The following is a 23,189-nucleotide window of genomic DNA, read 5'->3' on the forward strand; positions in this document are numbered from 1 at the left end:
GCCTAGCCAGCTATCCCCCGTTGGTCCCTTAGAATACTGTCGACGGGCATTTAGGTTAAACCCCTAAATAGCGACGTAACATTTAAAATTCTCAATAGTTCTTAAGAAAATGGGCATCCTAATAAATTTGAATAATTCTATATAAACACAGATACTAAAATATTTTTAATAATTCACTAATTTTCTGGTCATAGGGTATATCATTATTGTAGTATAATTTTTAACACATGTACTAAATATCACATATATACGAATAAAGCGAAAAATCACCTAAGGAATGTTTCCCTTTTAGGGTAATGAAAATAACTATTTATAAACACATGTTTCAAACCAGTCCCCTACAATTCATTAACTACGTCCACGGCAGGGTTTCTATCACAATTAACTAACCACAAATAATTATCCAACATCTTAGGAATTTCAATAAAAATCTCTGGCTTACTTCATCCGGCGTAAAAAGCCATTTTTTCTCGTAAAAAGGGACGACGACAACTGCTCTTTGCCGAAAAGAGTGAAGAAGTGTAATTTTATTTATACAAGCATAATAGCCTTATACATTATCGTATATTCATAATAAAGCTTATTGTGCCCTACATTTATGAATAGCCTTAAATGTGCCGAACTAAATGAAGAAGCATAATTTGTGATTAGAATTAATAAGTTTTAGTAGTAGTACTTTATGCCTATGTATCCGCCAGCCCTAAGGGACTATGCCAAATTACCTCTCGGTAAAGTGTAGGCAGTTGAGGTACAGAGTAGTACTAAACTTATAAGAAGAGTATTTTTGAAGTGCGCTATATCCGTCGACAAGCCAGTTCTAGAGCTAATAGTCCGGGTAGAGTTCATCATAAAATATATAGTTCGTAAGATAGGAGACTACATCTTGGAAATATACTCTGCGTGTGTACCCGCCAGCCATAAAGGACTATGCCAAATTACCTCTCGGTAAAGTGTAGGCAGTTGACGTAAAGGATAGTAAAAGGTGTATTGAAATAATATTTAAAATATATTAATGAGGTTAACTGTGTCTGCGCCAGTCAAGGCTATACGCTGAGAAACGCTGGGCCACCACAGTCTTGTTAATTATATTTTGAATATAGATAGACATATTCTTATAATTATATTTTGACAAGTTCAGTGTAAATTTTAAGAATATCGATATCGACTATAGGGAATTCATAGAAAATATTATTAGTAAAAACATAGTATAATATAAAAGGAATTTAAAGAAGATAAAAAAAGGTAACAAATTATAATAGACGCAGGTCCCATAGTAGAGAACCCTTTTTCTAAATCTAATATACACAGAGAGACTAATTAATCGAAATAAACGCAAGACAGTATAAACGACTGTTGACACTATAGGAAGAAATCACCATAAAACCAACTCGGTCAATTACAAAATGAAATAAATGTAAGTGCGAATATTTATTTGCATGCCTTAATTCAAAAAATATCACGTAATAAACAAGAATAGGAATAAGTGAGGTAGGGATATTTTATTATTTAATAAATAAATATAGTTCGACCCCAAGATTCACTTCATCTTTACCCGATTATCTTTTTATCTTTTTTTTGTTTATTACTTCTTCTTCTTCTCTACTAAAGGCCTTGTCTTGTCGTTGCAAATCTGGATCTCCATTCTTTTCTGTTAAAAGCCAGTCTTTTCATGTCTATGTATCGACTACAGTCAGCTTGTCTTATCATTTCTTCTATATATGCTTTCCTCGGTCTACCTCTACCTTTGTGTCCATTTATTCGCCCTTCAAATATATTTGTTATAAACGAATTGTGCCTTAATAGGTGACCGAACATTTTTCCACTTCTTTCTTTTATGACGTTTAACAGAATTCTTTTTTCCCCTACTTGGTTTAATACATCTACGTTACTTTTCATTTCTCTCCAGCTGACTTTCAGCAACCTTTTCCATGTCCACATTTCCATAGCTTCCAACTTCTTCTTGTCTTGTCCATTGATGGTCCATGTTTCACAGCCATATAGTAGTACGCTCCATACATAGCATTTGACAAAATTTTTTCTCATTTTTATATTGAGTTTTTTGTTTGTAAGTAGCTGCCGTTTTTGCATAAATGCTCTCTTTGCCATAGCTATTCTTTGTCTAATTTCTATTGAGCATCTACCATCGCTAGTAATCGTACTTCCTAGATACTTAAATTGTTGAACCTGCTCAATTAAGTTATTATCTATTTCCAACCTCACTAAAGGAATTTCTTTTGCTTTAGTCACCACCATTGACTTTGTTTTATTTGCATTTATTTTCATTTGATACTCCTGCAATATTTTAGTGAGGGTGGTTAGAGATTTTTGCATGTCTTTTTCCGATTCAGACACTAAAGCAATATCATCTGCAAATCGTATACAATGTATCTTTTCTCCATTTATGCTTATTCCTTTAGAGTTTCTCTTATACTTGTCTATGATTTCTTCTACAAATAAATTGAACAGATAAGGTGATAAGGAACAACCTTGTCTTACCCCTCTTCTAATTTTTGCTGTTGCACTATGTTCTCCTACCTCTAGTAAGGTCTCTTGTTTCTTGTATAGTAACATTATTACTCTTCTGTCCCTCCAATCTATTCGAGTTCTTTTCATAGAGTTCATCAATAAAGCCCAGTTAATTGTGTCAAAGGCTTTTCCTAGATCTATAAAAGTTATAAATGTATTTCTATTTACATTTAACCTTCTTTCGGTGAGTACCCTTAGAGCTAAAATTGCTTCTCTTGTACCAACTCCCTGTCTAAACCCGAATTGGTCTTCATCAAGCTCCTCTTCGGTTTTTGTCCTTATCCTATTTTTTATGATGATAAGAAGTATTTTGGACGCATGTGTTAAGAGATTTATTGTTCTGTAATTCTTGCATTCTGTGGAATTCCCTTTTTTAGGGATAAGTACAATTTTGCTTTTGGCAAAGTCCTCCGGAATGTTGCCATCCCTATACATTTCCTCAATCATTTCATATAGCTTATTTTCGGTATCTTTTCCGACGTTTTTTAATAGTTCTGCTGGGATGTCATCTACTCCTGTCGCTTTACCTTGTTTCAATTCACTTAGTGCTTTAATAAATTCGCTTTTTGTTATATTTGGCCCTATGTCTTCTCTGTTTGACTCACTTATATTTTCAATATTTATGTCATTTTCTCCTATACAACCTTTATACAAATCTTCTATGTACTCTTTCCATCTCGTCACTATTCCACCTTCATCTAAAATCAGTTGTCCATTCATATCCTTAACAATTTTGCTTCTTGGCTTCGGTAATCTTGACAATCGTTTAATCATTCCATATGCTTTGTCCATTCTATTTGCAGTCATATTTGCTTTAATTTTTTCACATGTTATATCCATCCATTTCTCCTTTTCATCTCTGCACTTTTGGGTAATACGGTTCTTTATTATTCTATACATCGAATCATCAGTCTTCCTTAATTTATTGCGGTATTTTATTAAGTCCATTATCTCATTCGTTATCCATGGTTTCCTTGGATTTAGTTTCCTAAATCCAATTGATTCTTCGGCAGCTTTCCGAATATTATTAACCACTTTTTCCCATGGTGGGTCGATATCCTCAGCTATCATTCCGTTATGAATCTTGTTTTGGAACTCTTGCCTTGTTTCTTCATTTTTAAGTTTTTCTATATCCCATATTTTACATTTGGGTCGCTTTGTAATTTTCTTGTGTATTATTTTGTACTTCATCACTACTAGGTTATGATCGCTATCGATTTCCGCGCCAGGAAAACTGTGACTTGTCATTATTTGGTTCTTGAAACGGCTCTTTGCTAACACATAGTCAATTTGGTAACGATTAGTATCCCCTGGTGCTACCCATGTATAGCGTCTTCTTTTTGGTACTTCAAACATTGTGTTGGAAACTAGAAAATTGTTCTGCTTACAAAAATTGACTAATCTTTCACCTCGGATGTTTCTTGTTCCTAAGCCATGTTTGCCTACTATTTGATTGTCTTGTCCTTCTCCTACTACCGCATTGAAATCGCCCATAATAATTACATTATCGTTATCTCGAGTTATTCCTAGCAGTTCATCTAGAGAATCATACACTTGTTCGATTTCGTCGTCTCCACTATTCGAGGTTGGAAAGTATACCTGGATGACTATCATGTCTACTGTGGATGTCTTTAATTTTATTAGTAATATTCTATCATTCACATGATAGGTATTTTCTACTTGCAGTCCCCATTCTTTGTTTAATAGTATTCCAACACCGTTTTTCCCTTGTTTATCTCCACTATGTATCATTCGAAAATTATCACTCCAGAAATCTCCGTTGTCACCCCATCTAGTTTCACACACTCCTAAAATATCAAGCTGTTTAAGTGTCATTTGTTGTTTAAGTTCTTCAAATCTTCCTGGTTTTAACAACGTTCTCACGTTCCACGTTCCTATTTTAGTTGGAATTGTTTTATTTTTGATTTTATTTTCAATGTTTTGTCTTGTGCTTTGGCATGGATTTCGCTGGCTGACGACCTGAGAAGCCATGCTCTGTCTCCCCCTGCCGGACTCCGGGTTCCGAATCCCATCGTCTCGTTTTATATCATTCATATGGTTGACCTTCATTGCTTAATGTTTGGGAAAATTAATGCAGTGGTTTCCCGTTGCCTTCTGCATCGCAATGACATCTCTTATTAATAAGGGATGCTATTCAAGTATAGATAAATCTATACTTGATACTAACAATGTTGCTGCCCATTGTTAGGTCCATTTTGGTCGACTTTTACGACGGGCATGGACTGCCGTGGGTGTATTCTGTCCCCCACCCACAGGGAATTGTTTATTACATTATATAAATTACATTTCGGAGAATCGCTTTATTTAGGCTACTAATGACTTGTAGGGCTTTCTTATGAGAGTCTTCCAAGTTATAATCTTAAAACAGCACTTAAGTGTTAACTACACTTGTTAAAAAATCAAAATTATTTGATTTAATTTTTTTTAATTAAAATGCTGTTTTTTTTATAGAATAATTATTTAAAATGGTCCAATTGAAGTAACCAGTGGCTTAATTTGGTTGTCTAATACCAATTAACTACAAACACGGCATATGAATAATATACTGTAATCCCCTCCTAATTTTAAGTATAATTAAAATAAAATATCAAAAAAATAATGATTTTCAATACATTGAATAAAAATTGGTATGGTTATACCTAAGTAGACATTTTTTAAATATATACTGGAACAGATCAAACTGAAAATTTATATAGTTTAAGATCTACTTAACACCTCGTATTTTTTTAAATAAATTTTTACATAATAGGACTATATTTAAAATATGTCTTACGTTATTGTTTGCAATTACAAAAAATATTTTTTAAGATTTGAAGACAACCCTTCATAGAGATAAGTTTAAAAGGAAAATATTGTTACCAAAAACTTTTATTTTAGCTAAATAGTTACGTTTATACAGAATTTTAAAGTTTGTTAAGTTTTTACTTTTTTAACAATATTTCTATGGTATCAAATGTTAGTCCATATTATGTAAAGGACGGAAGTAAATATTATCTTTTTACATTATTCACCGACGACAGTATACGATTTATTTTTCATTAATTTTATTAACACTTGAATAAGGATTTGAAAATGACATGAAAAAACAAGTAGTAACAAAACGAATTAAAAAAAAATTATGAATACGTTATTTAAAACATATTGAGTTTTTAATTAAATAGGTTCATGTGTTATAAGATTAAACGTGAATAATAATGAATAAGTGCATTTATTATAAAATATCTTAACGAGAAATATCCTGTAATAATATGATATCAATGATAGAATCACGCAAATTAATAATTGTTAATATACGAAAATGTTTTTAACATTTTGTATTAAAGATTTGAGATAATTATGTCTATAAAAAGCGCGTTCACACGTTACTATTATTCATGGAAACGAAGTAGCGTACCAGTTAATAAAGTAAATAGATAATGTTTACTTCCGTCCTTTACATAATATGGACTAACATTTGAGTCCATAAAAAAATTTAACAAACTTCAAAATTCTGTATAAACGTAACTATTGGATTATAATAAAATTTTGTATCAACAATTTTCTAAATGTTTAATTAAAATTTTAAATAGATTGACCTTATAAATTCTAGTATTGATATTTTGATCATTAAAAATACAATATTAATGAAATAAAATTGATTTTTCAAATATATTGTTTACTAATATACTGCCAACAACCACAGTCTTCTTTCTGTATAAATTTAAATACAAAGATCCTTTCTTATTAATCATTAGGTATGCAAGATATTATTTCTCACCCTGGTATTAACATTAACAGTATATAATTAATAAGGATTAAATTATCCACACATAACCCTTCAAATAAAATATTTAGAAAAATAATTATGAAAACTATAATATAAATAATGTGATAAATAGGTATTGGCTAATATTTAGCATAACATGATGTAAAAGTAATGTAACACTATATTCTTTTCCGATTAATTAATATTTATAAGACTTCTATTGCATGTTTTATGTTTAAATAATTTACATAAAAATGTATATGATTATTACAGCGCCATCTACTTCTCTAACTTAAAAGTTATGTATAAATACCTAATCGGCTAGATTGCATAATGACAGGAATATTTCTGAAATTTCTTGAGTTATCTCTTAAGTATACAATTTTAAACACCTGTTTATTTTTAAGCTTTTAATATATAATATTAATAAAGCTCAGCAATTAGAAGTATTTAAAACAAATAATATTTAGTTTGTTTAATACAGAATTATATAATAATCAAGACAGGAAAAATATTTCTTCTTTATTTTTCTCGCCTTTAATCCATCTATTGGGGGTCGGCCCAATAAGAATAAAACACCTAATACATAAATTTTCATACATACATTATTAAAATTACCATACTTAAAAAAAATATATTTAAATTTTCAAAGTACAGACTTTTAGATATACTTAATAACATAATAATAATTAAAAAATATTTTTCCCGCAATAATAANTAATAATTATTAAAAAATATTTTTCCCGCAATAATAACTATAGATATAAATTTGTTCTTTGAATAATAAGATAGCACTGCATACACAATAATTAAGGACATATTTTATACATTTTGTGAATGACTTTTCTATCCAATTTGTTAAAAATATTACTAAACGTTTTTTGATAATATTTATATTTACATAAAGATTTTCAAGATTGCTTTATTTGCTCAAACCCTCATATTTTTAAAAGAAATGTTTAAAAATTCAAAGGGGTTCTGAAGAAAAGTTCAATATAAGGTCGAGGTAATATTTGTTTTCTAATACTAATTATATATATAATATTAAATATATATAATTATACATATAAACATATGTATATTTAAATAGATTATTTTAATTTTTAAATTCATATTTATCTGCGGCCATGTGTCAATCAATTAAATTGTTTATTTCAATGTGTTTTATTACTAACAAAACAAAAAATAAAAAAAATCATTATTATTATTTAAGGTATGTGAAAGAGATGAAACAGTACTTTCGAAAGTTACAATAAAATATATGTAGCTTAAATTAGTTTTTGAAATAAAATTTATGCGGAAGGTGTTTTTAATGGCATAAGAAATATTATTTTCGACGTATGCAGTCTTATCATAGAAACGGTATGTTTCACATTCATATTGATAATCTAATACATGATTAAATAACTAGAAATTCAATGGATATCTACTAAAATGTTTTAATATATATATTATATTTTAGTTACGATTTATCGGTCGTATTGTACGGACGTGTTTAACTCGCGTACGTTTGTAGTTACCCGCCTATTTTTAGAGTACTAATCCGTTATTCATAGTTTTTTTTTTAGTTTTGAATCCATAGTTCCGCCTTTTTGGCACATTTACTGTGTCCGCCGGGGCTCTGGATGCAATCCAAACCTAATCCGGGAGGAGGTGATGAGCATCACCCCCCATTGCGCCGTATAAGCACTCTGCAATCTTCCAACCCACAAATCTCCATGGATAATTCGCGTTATTCTGGTAAGAACAATCAAGGCTCTAAATCGCCAATTAGCCCTTTACACAAAAAAACTAAATCTGACGGTAAATCAAAATCCGATGATCCCCAATCTCAAACTTTCAGCATGGATTGTAGCTCACCTGAAGTCATCGTTGTGACGTCACCCGATTCGCCAACTTCAAACATAGACTCGCTCTATGTCGATTCTCCTAATATTTAAATAGTCAGGCAACCCAATGTTCCTGAATGCTTTCCACTTCACTACACTGGTCCCCTTAATGTACTTGTTTCTGCATCTGGTGATAATAACTTAGGTAATTTTCACCCAGTTAAGTTCGGTAAAACTTTTTCCAAACTTTTCCTGGTATTCTGAGCATAAACCCTATCGGTTCTAAGCGTGTGAAAATCACGTTTGAGTCGGTTAATAACGCCAACAATTGTCTCACTTTTCCTTCTCTTTCTGAACACGGCTACTCTGCGAATATTCCCAGTACTTTACTATATAGTATTGGAATAATACGTCTTGATAAAAGTATCTCTGAAGAAGACTTTTGGGAAGGTTATGAATGTTCAGTCAAAGTTGTTTCATTCAGACGCATTAATATAAAAAAGGATAACATCCTCGTTTCTTCAAATTTAGTTGAACTTAAATTTTTGTCAGTAACTCTTCCTCAAAAATTATCAATATACAAAGTTATTTTTGAGGTCTCTCCGAGTATACGTTCTCCTGTCCAATGTCGCAAGTGTTTACGTTTTGGTCACACCCTTAAATTCTGTCGCAGTAAAGAGCGCTGCAGTCACTGCGGTCTCTTTGACCACACCGAATCTAATTGTAACGTCAAGTTAACCACACCTCCTTCATGCTTTTTTTGTAAACTGAACCACCTTGCGATGGATAGATCTTGCAGCGAATGGTCTGTGCAAAAAGACATTAAAAAGATAATGGCCACAAACAATGTCTCATTTTCTGAAGCCTCCTCGATCAAACGTTCCAGTTTAGTTAATAAAGCTTTTACCTTTTCTGATGTTGCTAAAAATACAAATATATCTAGTGTCGAAGTCGTAGCTTCTCCTTCCTTTCCTTCCCTTGGTCATTCTACTAATACATATACAAATAAACAAAAGAAGAAAAAAAGTAATAAAACTCAAGTCCCCGCCCCCACTTTCCTCCTTTACCAAATGATTGTTCTAGGCCAATTTCGCCTAAAGGCAGTTTTTTAAAATACATGTCCCAAAATCGTAGTACTAATGTTGATAACCGCAACTGGATTTCCTGCTTATCGCAACACATCGTTCAGCTACTCGCGAGCGATCCTAATTTAATTTCTTCTCCTTCAATACTTCAATCAACTATAGAATCTTCATTAACTAACATCCACTATCCTTTATCTGACAATGATGACACATTTTAATTGTCATCCTAACTTTCCTTCTTTCAATATTCTTCAATGGAACGTAAGAAGTTTATCCCCTAGAATGCACGATCTCTCTTTTCTTTTCTCTAATAATAAATGTTCTTTTGCTCTCCTTTCTGAAACTTGGCTCCTTTCAAATAAACGTGTTTATCTTCCACAGTTCAACATTAATCGCTCTGATCGTATCGACGGTTTTGGCGGCGTAGCCATCACCTCTCATCATTCTATCCACATTAACCCTATTTCTATTGATACTGTATTAAAAATCTCGCTTCTTAATCATTCTATAGATCTTGTCGGTATCCAGGCGTTTACTAATTTACCCAATCCCATTGCCATTTGGTCTATTTATATTTCCCCCTCTTCCAACCCTCCTTCTATACTAATTGATAACATTTTTACTTTAGTTTCTTGTAATTCTATTATAGGCGGTGACTTTAATGGTCACCATCCCTCCTGGGGTACACAAATCTCCAATCATCGTGGTAACATTATTTCGTCTGCTATTTATGCCTATAATCTTTGTATTCTCAATACAGGACTCCCCACCCTCCATACAGGCCCTTCTCAAATGGATTCCGTGGTTGACCTAACCATTTCATCTCCATCTCTCTCGTTGTTGTTGTCATGGTCTGTCCTAGTCTGCACTCATGGTAGTGATCATTTTCCTATCATTATTTCTCACACAAATTCTCCTACTCCCTCTCCCTCTTCCTCTCACACCGTAGTTAACAGATTTAATTATTCAAAAGCTGATTGGCCAACTTTTCAAAATTACATGACCATTTTCACCTCTAATTTTTCCTCCTCCTCTCCCATTGAGAACTACAACTGGTTCGTGTCTACAATTATTAGAGCAGTTAATTTATCTGTTCCTTTAATAAAAAAAAACAAAAAGTCCTTTCCCTCCTCTCCAATATGGTGGTCTTCCTCTTGCACCTACGCTATCAATGAGCGCACTAAAGCTTTTAAAAAATATAAATCCTCGGGTCTGCTAAGTAACTTTTATGAGTAACAAAGGGTACGCGCCTCTGTTCATAAAACACTTAAACAAGCAAAAATTATATCCTAGTGCTCTTTCTGTTCCTCACTTAATCCTTCTTCTAGTCTGTCCAATACCTGGACTATTGCCAAACAATTTAAAAACTGTCTATTTAAAAATTCTCCCTCTTTAAACGAGTCATGGTTTGATCCCTTTTGCAATAAGGTTGCTCCCCCCTACGTCCCATCATTAGAAGAATCCTCTCCTACCCTTGATCCTAACCCTTTCCTTAATTTTCTCCCTTTTCATCCTCTTACTGATTCGTTTACACTCAGTGAAATTTCCTATGCAATCTATTCTTGTAATTCGTCGGTTTGGATGGAATTTCCCCTTTGGTTCTAAAACATCTCCCTTCTCATTGCCTTGAACTTCTCTTAGTCATTCTTAATTCTTTATGGTCCCAAGGTGTTACACACAAGGTGTGTACTGATTTTTGGCGTAATTTTAACGTCGTTCCCGTCCCTAAATCTAACTCAGCTTCCGTTGCATTTCGCCCAATAGCTCTTTCCTCATCTCTTTGCAAAGTAGTCGAACACATTATCAAGAACCGCCTTGATTGGTTCTTTGAAAAAAATAACTGTCTTCCCCCTAATTTATACGGGTTCCGGAGAGGGCTGGGCACCATGGAGTGTTTATCCACTCTCATGGCCAGTATATACAAAACATTTTGTGATAAATCCTATTGTCCCGCTGTCTTTGTTGACATCAAAGGTTCTTTAGATTCTGTACACATTCCTACCCTTATTTCCCTTTTACATTTTTATTCTATACCCCCTACACTTTGTAATTTTATTTCACGTCTCTACTCACAACGTTTTCTTACCTTCACTTCTCCTTCCGGTTTAATATTAAACCGCACTTCCTATAGCGGCCTCCCACAGGGTAACTGCCTTAGTCCTCTTCTTTTTAATATTTACATGAGCAAAATTAGCTTCTCCCTCACCTCTAGTTGTACATTCTCACATTCCTATGCTGACGACATCGTTCTTTTTTCTTCTCATATATCCATTCATAATGCCCTCAACTCCCTTAATAATTCACTTGCGATCCTCTCTAACTCTCTTCAAATTCATTATTTTGAGGCTGCTCCAGTGAAAAGCCAGTTAATAATTTTCACTAGAAAACGCTTACCGTCAGTTTACCCTATAATTACTCTTGATGGGATAAATATCCCCCCCTCTGAATGCGTCACTTATTTAGGCCTTAAACTGGTTCCTAAGCTGAGATGGCTTCCTCATTTCCGTTTTATTCTCTCGTCCGCTGCTCGCTGGGCAAATTTCCTACGCTGTATTACTGGTACATCCTGGGGCTCTCATCCCTCCTCATTACTTCTCATTTTGAAATCCGTTATCCGCGCTAAAATTGAATACGGCTCTTTTTTATTTTCTTCAGCTTCCTACACTCATAGAAAAAAACTTAATTCTCTTTTATTCGCATGCTTGCGCAGCATTCTTGGTGTTCTTAAGTCTACCCCGAGCCATAGTATTTTTGTTGAGTGCTCCTCTCCCCCCCCTCGAAATCCGCTGACGCTTGCTTGCTAATAAATTTCTCCTAAAATCTCTCTCCACCCCTAACCATCATATCTTCTCCTTATACTCCAAATTAAGTAATTGCTGGCGCTACGTGCCTAAATCACTTCCAATTTTAGCCTCAGTATGCTCTTCTCTGTCACCCATGGTCTGTCACATTTACAAATCACACTCTAGATTACCTTTATTTGACTGTCCTCTAGTGGCTCTTACAATAACTCCTATAGTGTATACTTCAACGTGTTTCCTCGGCTTCCCTCCTTCAATCCTCCGTTCTCTTCCTGCAACTTCCGTTAATAATCTCTTCAAAGATTATATCTCAGCTAATTTTCCGACTAAATGCTTGATATTCACAGATGGTTCTGTATCAACTAACTCGGCTGGTTGTTCTTTCTTTATTCCTGAACTTAATATTTCATACTCAGCTGCACTCCACCCTTCTTCTTCTTCTTTTACCNGCCCATCTTCTTCTTCTTTTACCACTGAATGCCTTGCCATCGTTAATGCTCTCATTTTTATATCTTCTACTTCAATTAATGAATTTGCTATTTTTTCTGATTCTCTATCTTGCCTACTTGCCCTCACTTCTAATCCATTTTGCTCTCATCTTTCTCCTTGCATTCTTATTATTAGATCACTTATCTCCTTAATTCGATCCCAAATCGATATTAGGTTTTATATTAGTCAATATTAGGTAACGAAACAGCTGACCGTCTTGCTACTTCTACTTCCCCCTTCTTTACTTCTTCTAGCCATAATATTTACGCTTTTGACTTTCTCCGCCTCTTTCGACATACAGTTCTTCAAGCCTGGCAGGACAGTTGGGCTACAATAAAATTGAAAACGGTATGTTGGTACCGCTCGATTTCTCCATCCATTATACATTCTCCATGGTTTCATAACCTTGACTTATCCAGAAATATAATTTCTCAGTACTCAAGACTTAGGTTAGGTCATAATCATCTGCCTTATCATGCATTTCATCTTTTCTTAAATTCCGTTCCCTTCTGTCCCCTACATGATAGTGAAGCACTATGCGATTTTTCTCATCTTCTCTTTGATTGTCCTGCCCTAATTAACAGCAGAAATAAACTTTTCAGCCTCTTAGCCTCCCACAATATTAATCCACCTTCCGTAGCTAATACTCTTAATTCCCGTTCTTCCTTTATTATTATTTCAATCATATCTTTCTTGAGGAGTTCCGGTTTTGTCATTTAATCTCTCATTATTTTATTTTATATTCTTCTATTTACTTATTTATTTACTTTCTCTCATCCTCCATTATTTCAAATAAAAATTTTAATTTAGTAATTCTTTTAGTTGTACCTTGAAATTTCTATTAACAATAATTTTAATAATATTTATTTTTTCTTTATTTTTGAGTATACAAACAATTATTGTCATATTTGTTATACCATTATAACATAGCACTGTTACTGTTATACTTCTAATTCACTTATTTTTAGCTTCGATGCGAAGCTGAAAAGGTATTGGTTTTACTAAGATGTGTTTTTTTTTTTTTTTTTTGTGTCTGTTACCACTTTTTCTCAGCTCTCACTATATCGATTTCTTTCAATGATACGTCAAAAGATCACAAATCGTATCTAGTTGAAGAAATTACCCTCAAAAATTGAAAAAAATTCCCTCGTTTCCCGTAAATGAGGGAAATCTCCAAAAAAATTACAAATTTAAAAATCGCTAATTTTTTCAATTTTATTTACTTAAAATTACCATAACTTTTTTTAAAATGAACAAATCAATATAATTCTTTTTTATATAGATGCATAATATCATTATCTTTTATTTGGTATATTTTTTTCATAAATTTAACCCTTAACCTGCCCACAAGGGGGGATTTAAAATGACAACTTTTTCAACTTAATTTTTTGAAGTGTTCCGGAAAGTCTGACACTTTTATACATATCTTAAATTAAAGCTAATGTAATGTACTTTATTATGCAAAAAAAAAATTTCGGGCTTTATTTTATCTTCACGGTGAAAATGGCTACCAAATGCTATTTTTGTGTGAAAATTTTCGATTTTGTATTTTACATTTTTAACTTTATTATGCTATAACTTTTTGAAAAATGTATAGATCAGTACAATTTTTTCATGAGGAGTAGTATTTATATACATCTTTCATTTGTCATACTGTTTTTTTAAATCGGACCATTTCTCTATATACGAGGGGGGTGCAAATCTAAAAAATGCATGTAGATAGTAGAACTTTTTCAACTTAACTTTTGAAAGTGTTCCGGAAAGTCTGACACTTTTATACATATCTTAAATTAAAGCTTATGTAATGTACTTTATTATGCAAAGAAAAAAAATTTCGGACTTTATTATATCTTCATGGTGAAAACAGACATCAACGTTTATAAAAAAAATACGATTTTTGTAAAAAAATTCTTTTTTATATTTTTAACTTTATAATGCTATAACATTTTAAAAAATGTATGGATCAATATAATTTTTTTTTTATAGATGCATAATGTCTTTACCTATCAGTTGGTATAATTTTTATAAATCTGACTTTTTACCTGCCCACAAGAGGGGATTCAAAATGACAACTTTTTCACAAAAAATTAACTTTTTCAACTTAATTTTTTGAAGTGTTCCGGAAAGTCTGACACTTTTATACATATCTTAAATTAAAGCTAATGTAATGTACTTTATAATGCAAAAAAAAAATTTCGGACTTTATTTTGTCTTCATGGTGAAAATAGCTACCGAATGCTATTATTGTGTGAAAATTCTCGATTTTATTTTTTACATTTTTAACTTTATAATGCTATGACATATTGAAAAGTGTATGGATCAACATTATTTTTTTATGAGAAATAATATTTTTTAATAATCCCTTNCTTTATGAGAAATAATATTTTGTAATAATCCCTTTTTCATACGACATACTTTATCTGAATCAGGATATTAATAACGAACTAGCAGATCATGTTGCTTTTGGTATAAACCACCAATTTTTTAAAATTAAACACTATCTAAAGATTTGCATCGAAGAGTTTTTTTTGATAGTGATTTTAATCATTGTCAGATATCATAATACTTGATCCAACTATGCCGCGATCCCCCTGTGCTGGGTTTTTTTTTTCTCTTTGTTTATAATTGTTGAGCTGAATATTATTTTAATAAAGGCTATTTAAAAAAAATATATATATATATTATATTTGTCTTAAAAATCCTTAAGCTTGCAAAGTTATTTTAAATAAAATTATAATCATAAATGCTACTACAATATATTTGAGAAAGTCATGTTTATAATCACAAACTTTTACGTAAATATGTTATTTTAAGCTTATTCCTCAATTTATGATTGCATATTTACAATGATTAAAATTAAAACATTTGAATGAAACCAGGCTATGACTAATAGTGCAGTTTAAAATTATATGCACAGTTGGTAAATTTATTGTAACATTTGTAAAAAAATTTTGAGTCTCAGAAAAAGACTAAAATAGTAAATAAAAACAAGCTACAAAAATACTTCTTAAAAATTGTATTACTTTGACTATAACTATTAACTTCGATTGTCGTATGAATTTAGTAAAAGGGGACTGCGTCCTAAAATCCCCCTATATACGCCACTGAGGTTTATAATTCTTTGAATTTTTTTTCTAAATTATTAATTCTGTTGATGCTCCACAAAATGGGGTGTTAATGCCCATTTATATTTTTAGTTTTTTCCTCAAGTGCTAATATAGTTACATATTAGCTTAGATGCGAAGCTAAGAAGTTATTAAATTTAACATGATGTGATTATTTTTTTATTTTTTTTTTTTTTGAGTGTCTGTTACCACTTTTTCTCAGCTCTCACCGAAATGATTTCTTTCAACAATACGTCAAAATATCACAAATCGTATCTAGTCAAAGATACTTTTTACTTAAAACTACCATAACTTTATATAAAATGACCAAATCAATATAATTTTTTTTTTATAGATGCATAATGTCAAAAGATCACAAATCGAATCTAGTATCTATAAATATAATGTATAAATAAAAGTGGTGATTATTTTAAACGAAAAAATAATAAAATACTATTATTGTGGACATAAAGAAGCCTAGTTTTAATCCATGTGAATAATAGCGACGAATATATTACAACAGATGTGCCTAGATGCTGATTTTATTTATTGTTCATTTGTATTGTAAATAAATTCATTTAAAATACAAATGAACAATAAATAACAAATAAAAAAATAACACAATCGGGCGGTCTATTAATAGCAATAATTTTAGTAGTTTTGTGCGAAAAATTAAAATTTATAATTTATAAATTATTAATTTATGACAATTTTTCACTTTTTTTTCTTAAAATTATAGTAACTGTTTCAAAAATTAACAAATGAACATTAATAATAATAATAATTTTGATATTGAACTTTAGATATTTTCCTTTCATTTGATATCATTTTTTGAAAATCTGCTCACAAGGGGGATTTAAAATAGCAACATTGAGTTCTTACAAAAATCTACTTTTTCAACTTAACTTTTGAAAATGTTCCAGAAATACTGAGTCCTATAAACATATATCAAATTAAAGCTCATGTCATGTACTATAAATAAAAAAAAAATATCCCGACGACTTATTTTTATGTGAAAATAGCTGCCGTAGTTAAAAACTTGCTATTTTTGTATTATAATTTTCATTTTTCTATTTTATATTTTCAACATTAGATTGCTATAACTTTTCGAAAAATCTATGTATAAACACAAATTTTTTTGTAAAGTTTGAGTTTTTTTTCTAGCTTAGAATACATGATTTCATACCTTAGAATATCTCGTTTTTATTCATTTTAAGAAAGTAATAAATTTAAAATTAAATATAAATATATTTTTTTATATCTGTTTTAAAACCATCACCTAAATTTAGAATTTCTTTTCAAAAATATATAAATATGTATGAGGCATTTTTATTTAAAATACAGTTAATCAGGTATCTAAATAATCATTTTACTATATTATTATTTACGCATTAGAAAGTTCAACATTTTTGAATAAAAAATTTTTTAACTAATGAAAAAATGGTAAGTATATCCGTAGGTTCGTTTTTTATTATAGAAATGGCTAAAATTTCGTAGATGAATTGATAATTAGAGTGACACATATTTAATTGGGTAAATATATTTGTCCCAATAAATACCCCTCTTTTTAATTTTATAAGTTATGACTTTCTATTAATAACAGAAAAAATATGACTGATAACTATACATCAGTCTATTTGACTGATAAAAATTAACTTATATACATAAAAAAAAACTTTTAAATATTTTTTCAGAAAACAGTTATTTCATTATCAGCAATATTAGTGTATTTTTTAATACATGTAGCAGGTAATAAGAAATTTTTTATTTTCTATTTATTATGATCAAATTGGGACTACATTAATTAAGATAATTTTTGTTCAGTATAAATTTTAAATAACCAATATTTCTTTTATTTGACTTTAAAATTTACTTGTTAGATCATGAAACAATAATACGATTTCTACTTCTTAAAAAACAGTACATTTAATTTTTAAAATAAATTCTTATTATTATTGTTATTTTTTATTAGAAGTTTCTTCAAAAGAGCGTAAGTAATAGTTCTAATACAGTTTTCTCTTTATAAATATAATTAACTTTTCACAATGCAATCTTATTTATACTTAGATTTATAATTTAAAAAGTTCCTATTATTTCAAAACCTATAGTGCTTCTGATTTGACTATTAATCTATGAAAAATACTTTTTCAAAAAAATTCAAACTTATTCTATAAGATGATTCTTTTAATACTCCTCGATTTCTCTTAAAATTATCATATTTGTGTTAATTTTGTTTTGTCTTCTGTTAATTATATGTATCCTGTGATTTTCCTGTTATAAAATATTTTTTAAGTTTATCCCTCATATCTTATAAGGGTATGAACTTTTTTTTCAAAGGGCCACATATATGTTAAAATACCTTATAAAATAGAAAATTATCTAATTAAGATAATGACTAATTCTATAACAAATTTTATACCAGTATTTCAGAAGTTTTTAACATTTTTATACCTAAGCGTGACGAGGAGTGATCCAGGATATGTCTAGTGATAAAAATAACAGTACCTACACCTCACCTCTAATCATTATTTTAAATTGTCTATAATTTTTTAAATACTGGTTCAAAGTTTGTTATCGATCAATCATTTCTTTAATTATATAATTGTATAAGCTAGTTAAATATGTATGAAAAAATTAGTGGCTATGATTAAAAGAAACACCAAGTATTTTACATATCCACAATTAAGTTCAAAACTAAACTAAATATATTTTTTGTAAACTTTAACATTAAACTTATTAATTGTTTACTCCAATTTTAATTGAAATCATAACCAATAATTTTGTTTAAATTTCATCACCAACTAATATAATTAATTAATTTATCAAATACCTATTTGATAAAAAGTCATAAAAAAAATTCATAAGATGGTTTTAAGATTTTTGAATGAACAAATGTTAAATTATAAGCAAAATCATTAAAGATACATTTAAACAAAATGAAAATGAATTTTGTTGTGAACCACTTTTAAACTTTAAACGCAAACATATTAAACTCATAAACAACAGTTCTCTGCGTATTAACCATCATTATTTATTAAAATATAATATTTTACTAACCAATAAATTAAACTTAAATGATAAATTCCGATACGTCAATATGATTTTTTTAAAATACACGTTAGTCTTACACACAGGTAGTGAAGTTTTTATCTTAAGTTTCGAAAATTCGTACACAAATACAACATTTTTATTCAAATTTACCCTTTAAAAATTTAATACACGTATATAAAAATTTAGTAATTTTTTTAAGTGTGAAGTTTGGTTGGTAAAAAAAGCTTATGACATACCAACTAATACGTGATTACTATTTATAAATAATTTGTTAAAATGAGCAAGTAAATATATAATGTTTATTGTTAGATATAAAATTTAATGAAATTTTATTTTTATAAGTGTATATAATTTATAAATTAATTGTTTTTGTTATTCGTTTTAATGTAATTTATGCATTTTTATTGCATAAAAAAATAAAGTTATCTAATAACTTTTAAATTTTTTGCATCTTAATTAATGACTATTTAATAATTATAAATATTTTTTGAACACCTAAATAAACATTAATAAGCCTAGTGATAAACCGTATACAAATTTATGAGTTACACTAATGTAAAACTATTTTCTAACTTTAAGTTAGAGGGAGGCACGAAATTTATAAAAAATCGAGTGACTAATCAATTTGTATAAGATTTTCATGGGATATACAATGACGATGTTTATTTTTTATTTAAATATAATTTGAAATGGGGAAACTAGAAAAATCCTAATTTTGGAGCTTGGAAATTTTAGTTTCTACTATTTTTAGTTCCTACTTAATAATATTAACACGGTCCCCGTATCGCTTCGTGATACACGTTGCCCCGCGACTCGTGTCACCTTCATCTGCCGTTGCCCTAATATAAGTACATTTGTTTGACTGACCAATACCGCGTGTCATACGCCACGGTGCAAAGTCCAACAAGTGCCGTACGGCAGACGACGACCCACCGCAAACGATTCGTTGAGTCCTCTTCCTGTTGTCAAAGTAACAACGTCGAGGAAGTACACCAACGGCTCCGGACGTGCCGCACGACCGTACTCGATGAACAGAAATGCACCCGCGCACCGTCGCTATCAACGCTGCTAACTTTTCGATGCCTAAGGATCATGTCGGACAACGCGTCTTCATCGAAAATGCTGCAATATTATGTAAAAAATATTATTAATTGTGTTCGTTTTTTCGGTTTGTTTGTTTTTTTTTTTTTAATAATTTGTTGTGCTTATTAAATAACGGGTCTCTACCCTCAAAACCAGTGTTGACTAAATTATTGCGACGTAAGTCTTATGTATTTGAACAGGTTATTTTCAGAATTGTTATCGCCGCTCGGTGGTATCTTTTGTTAATTAAATCAGTTGTATACTAGACACACATGTGATGACTTATTCCAGTCACTTCTGCCCGAATATATAAAAGATGACGAGTGGATTTTTTTTGTGCTGTGTTTAAAATTTCAAATTAAACAAATACTATGTCAGGTATAACAAACTTTCTTTCTGCATTTCTGAGCCAGAGCGGGAGCTGTTTAAAAAGTATTTGAGTTTGGGAATCATTAGAAATTGATTTACCGTCACATTTAGGTTTTTTGTGTAAAGGGCTAGTTGGTGATTTAGAACGTTGATTGCTATTACCAGAATAACGCAAATTATCAGTGGAGATTTGTGGATTGGAAGTTTACAAAGTGCTTCTACGGCGCAGTAGAGAGTGGTGCTGATCACCTCCTCCCGGATTAGTCCTGGATTGCATCAAAAGCCCCGATGACCACCGTAAATGTGCCGAATAAGCGAAATAATAGTTTCAAAGCTGGTAAAACACTAAATAAACAGAATAGTACTTTAAAAATAGGCGGGTAACTACAAACGTATACGAGATAAACACGTCCGTGCAATACGACCGATAAATCGTAACAAGTAAAAAGTGGTTAATTGACAAAATAGTAAAAGTATTAGAAATATGTTTATATTTAGTTGAAGGGGGCAAATATAAAATTAAGCACAGTTAGCTCAAGGACTCTTACATAGAGTAGAAATATAAAATAAAATGTTAAAAAAATTAATAATAAAAATAATAGTTATTACATTATATAGCTATACATATTAAATTAACATTAATTTATTATATATATTCTAAAATATGTTTTGTAATAACAATTATGCAATTAAATTTATGTTAATAAATTTCAAGATTTCACAAAAAAAAATTTAAAAACTTTTTTTAATATTTCATATTATTTAGATTCCCTGTAAATAGGGGATAGGAATACTTCCACGGCCCCTATACCAGTTGTATGAAGGCATTAATGAGGTTGTGTCAAGTCGACAGCCGGCATAAAATTTTTGTTAAAAAAGTATGAGGAGTCCTGAACAAAACTTTGGATTGTTCATCTGGGATATACGCGGGGACAACGGGTGGGAGGAAATAAAGTAGCTAAAGTCGGAGAAAGACTAAAGAATAAAGTATTCGATACCAGCCGGATAACTTGTGCGGTAGCTGTTTCACCAGTCATGTGTCAGGTCTATCTATTGCTTGTAGTGTCAACAGTGTAGGAACATCACCATTTAACTCTAGGTTGAACTCGTCTATAAGGGAGGAAAATAGATACAAATTAAGAATAGGTACTTGGAATTTTGAAACATTAACTTGTAGAAGTAAACAATCAGTAGATTTATTGAAGAGGAGAAAAGTGTACAGGACACTAAGTGAAAGGGAGAGAAAGCAAAAGAAATAGGTGAGGGTTATAGGTGATATAGATGATTAGGTGATGCAAGGAGTACCTGGAAATCAGGATGCGGTGATAGGTGGAGATATAAATGGGCATGTAAGCAATGAGAGGAGAGGATATGAAAAGGTATATGGGAAGTATGGTTTAAGTTGGAAGAATGAGACTGGAAAAACAATACTGGATTTCGCAGTTTCGTATTATCATACTGTGGTTAATAGATATTTTAGAAAGGAGGAAGAACATAATATAATTTAACAGAGTAGGAGTAATAGATCACAAATTGATTATTTTAAGGGAAAGAGAGGAAGTGTGGATCGAGTAAAATATTGTAAAGTTATACCGGGGTAGAGTTTAACTACACAATATAAATTGATGGTAATGGATTTGTGGTTTAGTGGTAAGAGAATATACAAAAACAGAAAAACGTAGGGGAAAAAACAGGATCCGGTGGTGGGCATTGAAAGGGGAACATGTTAAAGAGTTTTTAGAGACAGTAAATGAAAGGGCAGTGTGAAATGTCGTGGGAGAAATAAATGATGTGTGGAATAGATTTGCTAGTTGTGTAAAGAATAATGCAAAGAAGATTGATGGTGAGAGTAAGAGTAGAATACCAGAAAACAAGGAAACCTGGTGGTGTGATAGACCATTAAAAAAAATCATAGAATGAATGAAAAAGCAATTCAAAGTATGACAGATGAGCAAAAGGAACGAAGATTGGATAAAGTATACACGTATGTGGAAAGAAGCCAAGTGTGCAGTAAATAAGGCGAAGTTTAAGAGGTATGATGAGTTATATGATAGGCTATGTATAAAGGAAGGCGAGAAAAAGTCTATAGACTTCCAAAAGTAAAATCTTAAAGGTCAAAATAATATCATTATGTAAGGTATATAAAAAGTTTTGAATGATGATGAAAAAGAAGATGGAAAGAGTATTTTGAAAAATTACCGAATAAGGAATATTCAAGAGAGACATTAGAGGATATCTTGTGGAACAAGGGACTGATAAATTTAATTAGTGGGAAAGAGGTATGGGAGGCAGTGGCATTAATGGAAAAGAATAAATCAATAGGACCAATGAAAATGAGTATTCCATAAAACATGCGTTAGGTTTTTTCGTCTATACAATCCAACACAAACTCACAAAACTATGCCAGATGAGTCGCAGATTCAGCACCACGACACAACTTCAAACGCGTGTACGTACGTCCTAGGTGTCGATAGTGCCGGACACGACTACTTTGATTGTGGTAGCGACGAGAGAAGCATAAGCTGTGTGGAGCTTGACTGGGCTACACGCGTAACTTTTGAACATGAGGAAAAGGGTTTTATTTTTTTCATTGTTTATAACAATTGATATGTTTCTTGCTTACAAAAACTTTATAAAATTCTCTATGATAATATGAAACAAATTTCCTATTTTCTTTTTAAATTAATACATTTTTAAATTGTATCTTCTTTATAAAAGGTTCGAAAAAATAATTATGAGGTATATAATGTATTGTTTTATTTGAAACATTCATTAAATAATAAAATTTTGTCCGTATACTTAATAAAACAATAGAGTCCGTTCGCCGTTAAAGAGACGGTACGTGACAGTATTTAATATCATACTGACGCACGGAATTTTTTTCATTAATTATTCCTCATCTATAATTTGCCAGGTCCATCTATTTTTTTATGTGTATTAATTACTACAAATACTTTTCTCCTAATAAACCAATATTTTTCAACAAATACACCAAAAGATCACTCCTCTTTTCACAGTTTTTAGCTTCGATGCGAAGCTGAGAAGGTATTGGTTTTACTAAGATGTGTTTTTTTTTTTTTTTTTTT

General features: G+C 30.8%; 2 protein-coding genes across 4 annotated transcripts in view; both read left to right on the forward strand.

Annotated features, from left to right (window-relative positions):
* The window catches only part of LOC126905034 (uncharacterized), an 85,319-nt gene that overhangs the window by 31,545 nt on the left and 30,585 nt on the right, over positions 1 to 23,189 (forward strand). The gene's annotated exons all lie outside the window — the stretch shown is intronic.
* Positions 7,246 to 23,189, forward strand: part of LOC126905501 (uncharacterized) — a 19,101-nt gene continuing 3,157 nt past the window's right edge. Inside the window, exons 1-3 of one of the 3 annotated variants that reach the window (XR_007704010.1) lie at positions 7,246 to 7,298; positions 17,295 to 17,349; positions 17,573 to 17,590. Coding sequence is in view for 1 of the 3 variants with exons in the window: in XM_050685238.1 (XP_050541195.1) it covers positions 17,041 to 17,043; positions 17,295 to 17,349; positions 17,573 to 17,590 (76 nt within the window). In the remaining 2 variants the exon portion in view is untranslated. Of the gene's footprint in view, positions 7,299 to 16,954; positions 17,134 to 17,294; positions 17,350 to 17,572; positions 17,591 to 23,189 lie in introns of those variants that run through there. The other 2 variants (XM_050685238.1, XR_007704009.1) reach the window with 2 other exon arrangements.

The sequence above is a fragment of the Daktulosphaira vitifoliae genome, unplaced genomic scaffold (assembly GCF_025091365.1).
Source record: "Daktulosphaira vitifoliae isolate Bord-2020 unplaced genomic scaffold, ASM2509136v1 Scaffold_4, whole genome shotgun sequence".
Taxonomy (NCBI): Eukaryota; Metazoa; Arthropoda; class Insecta; order Hemiptera; family Phylloxeridae; genus Daktulosphaira; species Daktulosphaira vitifoliae.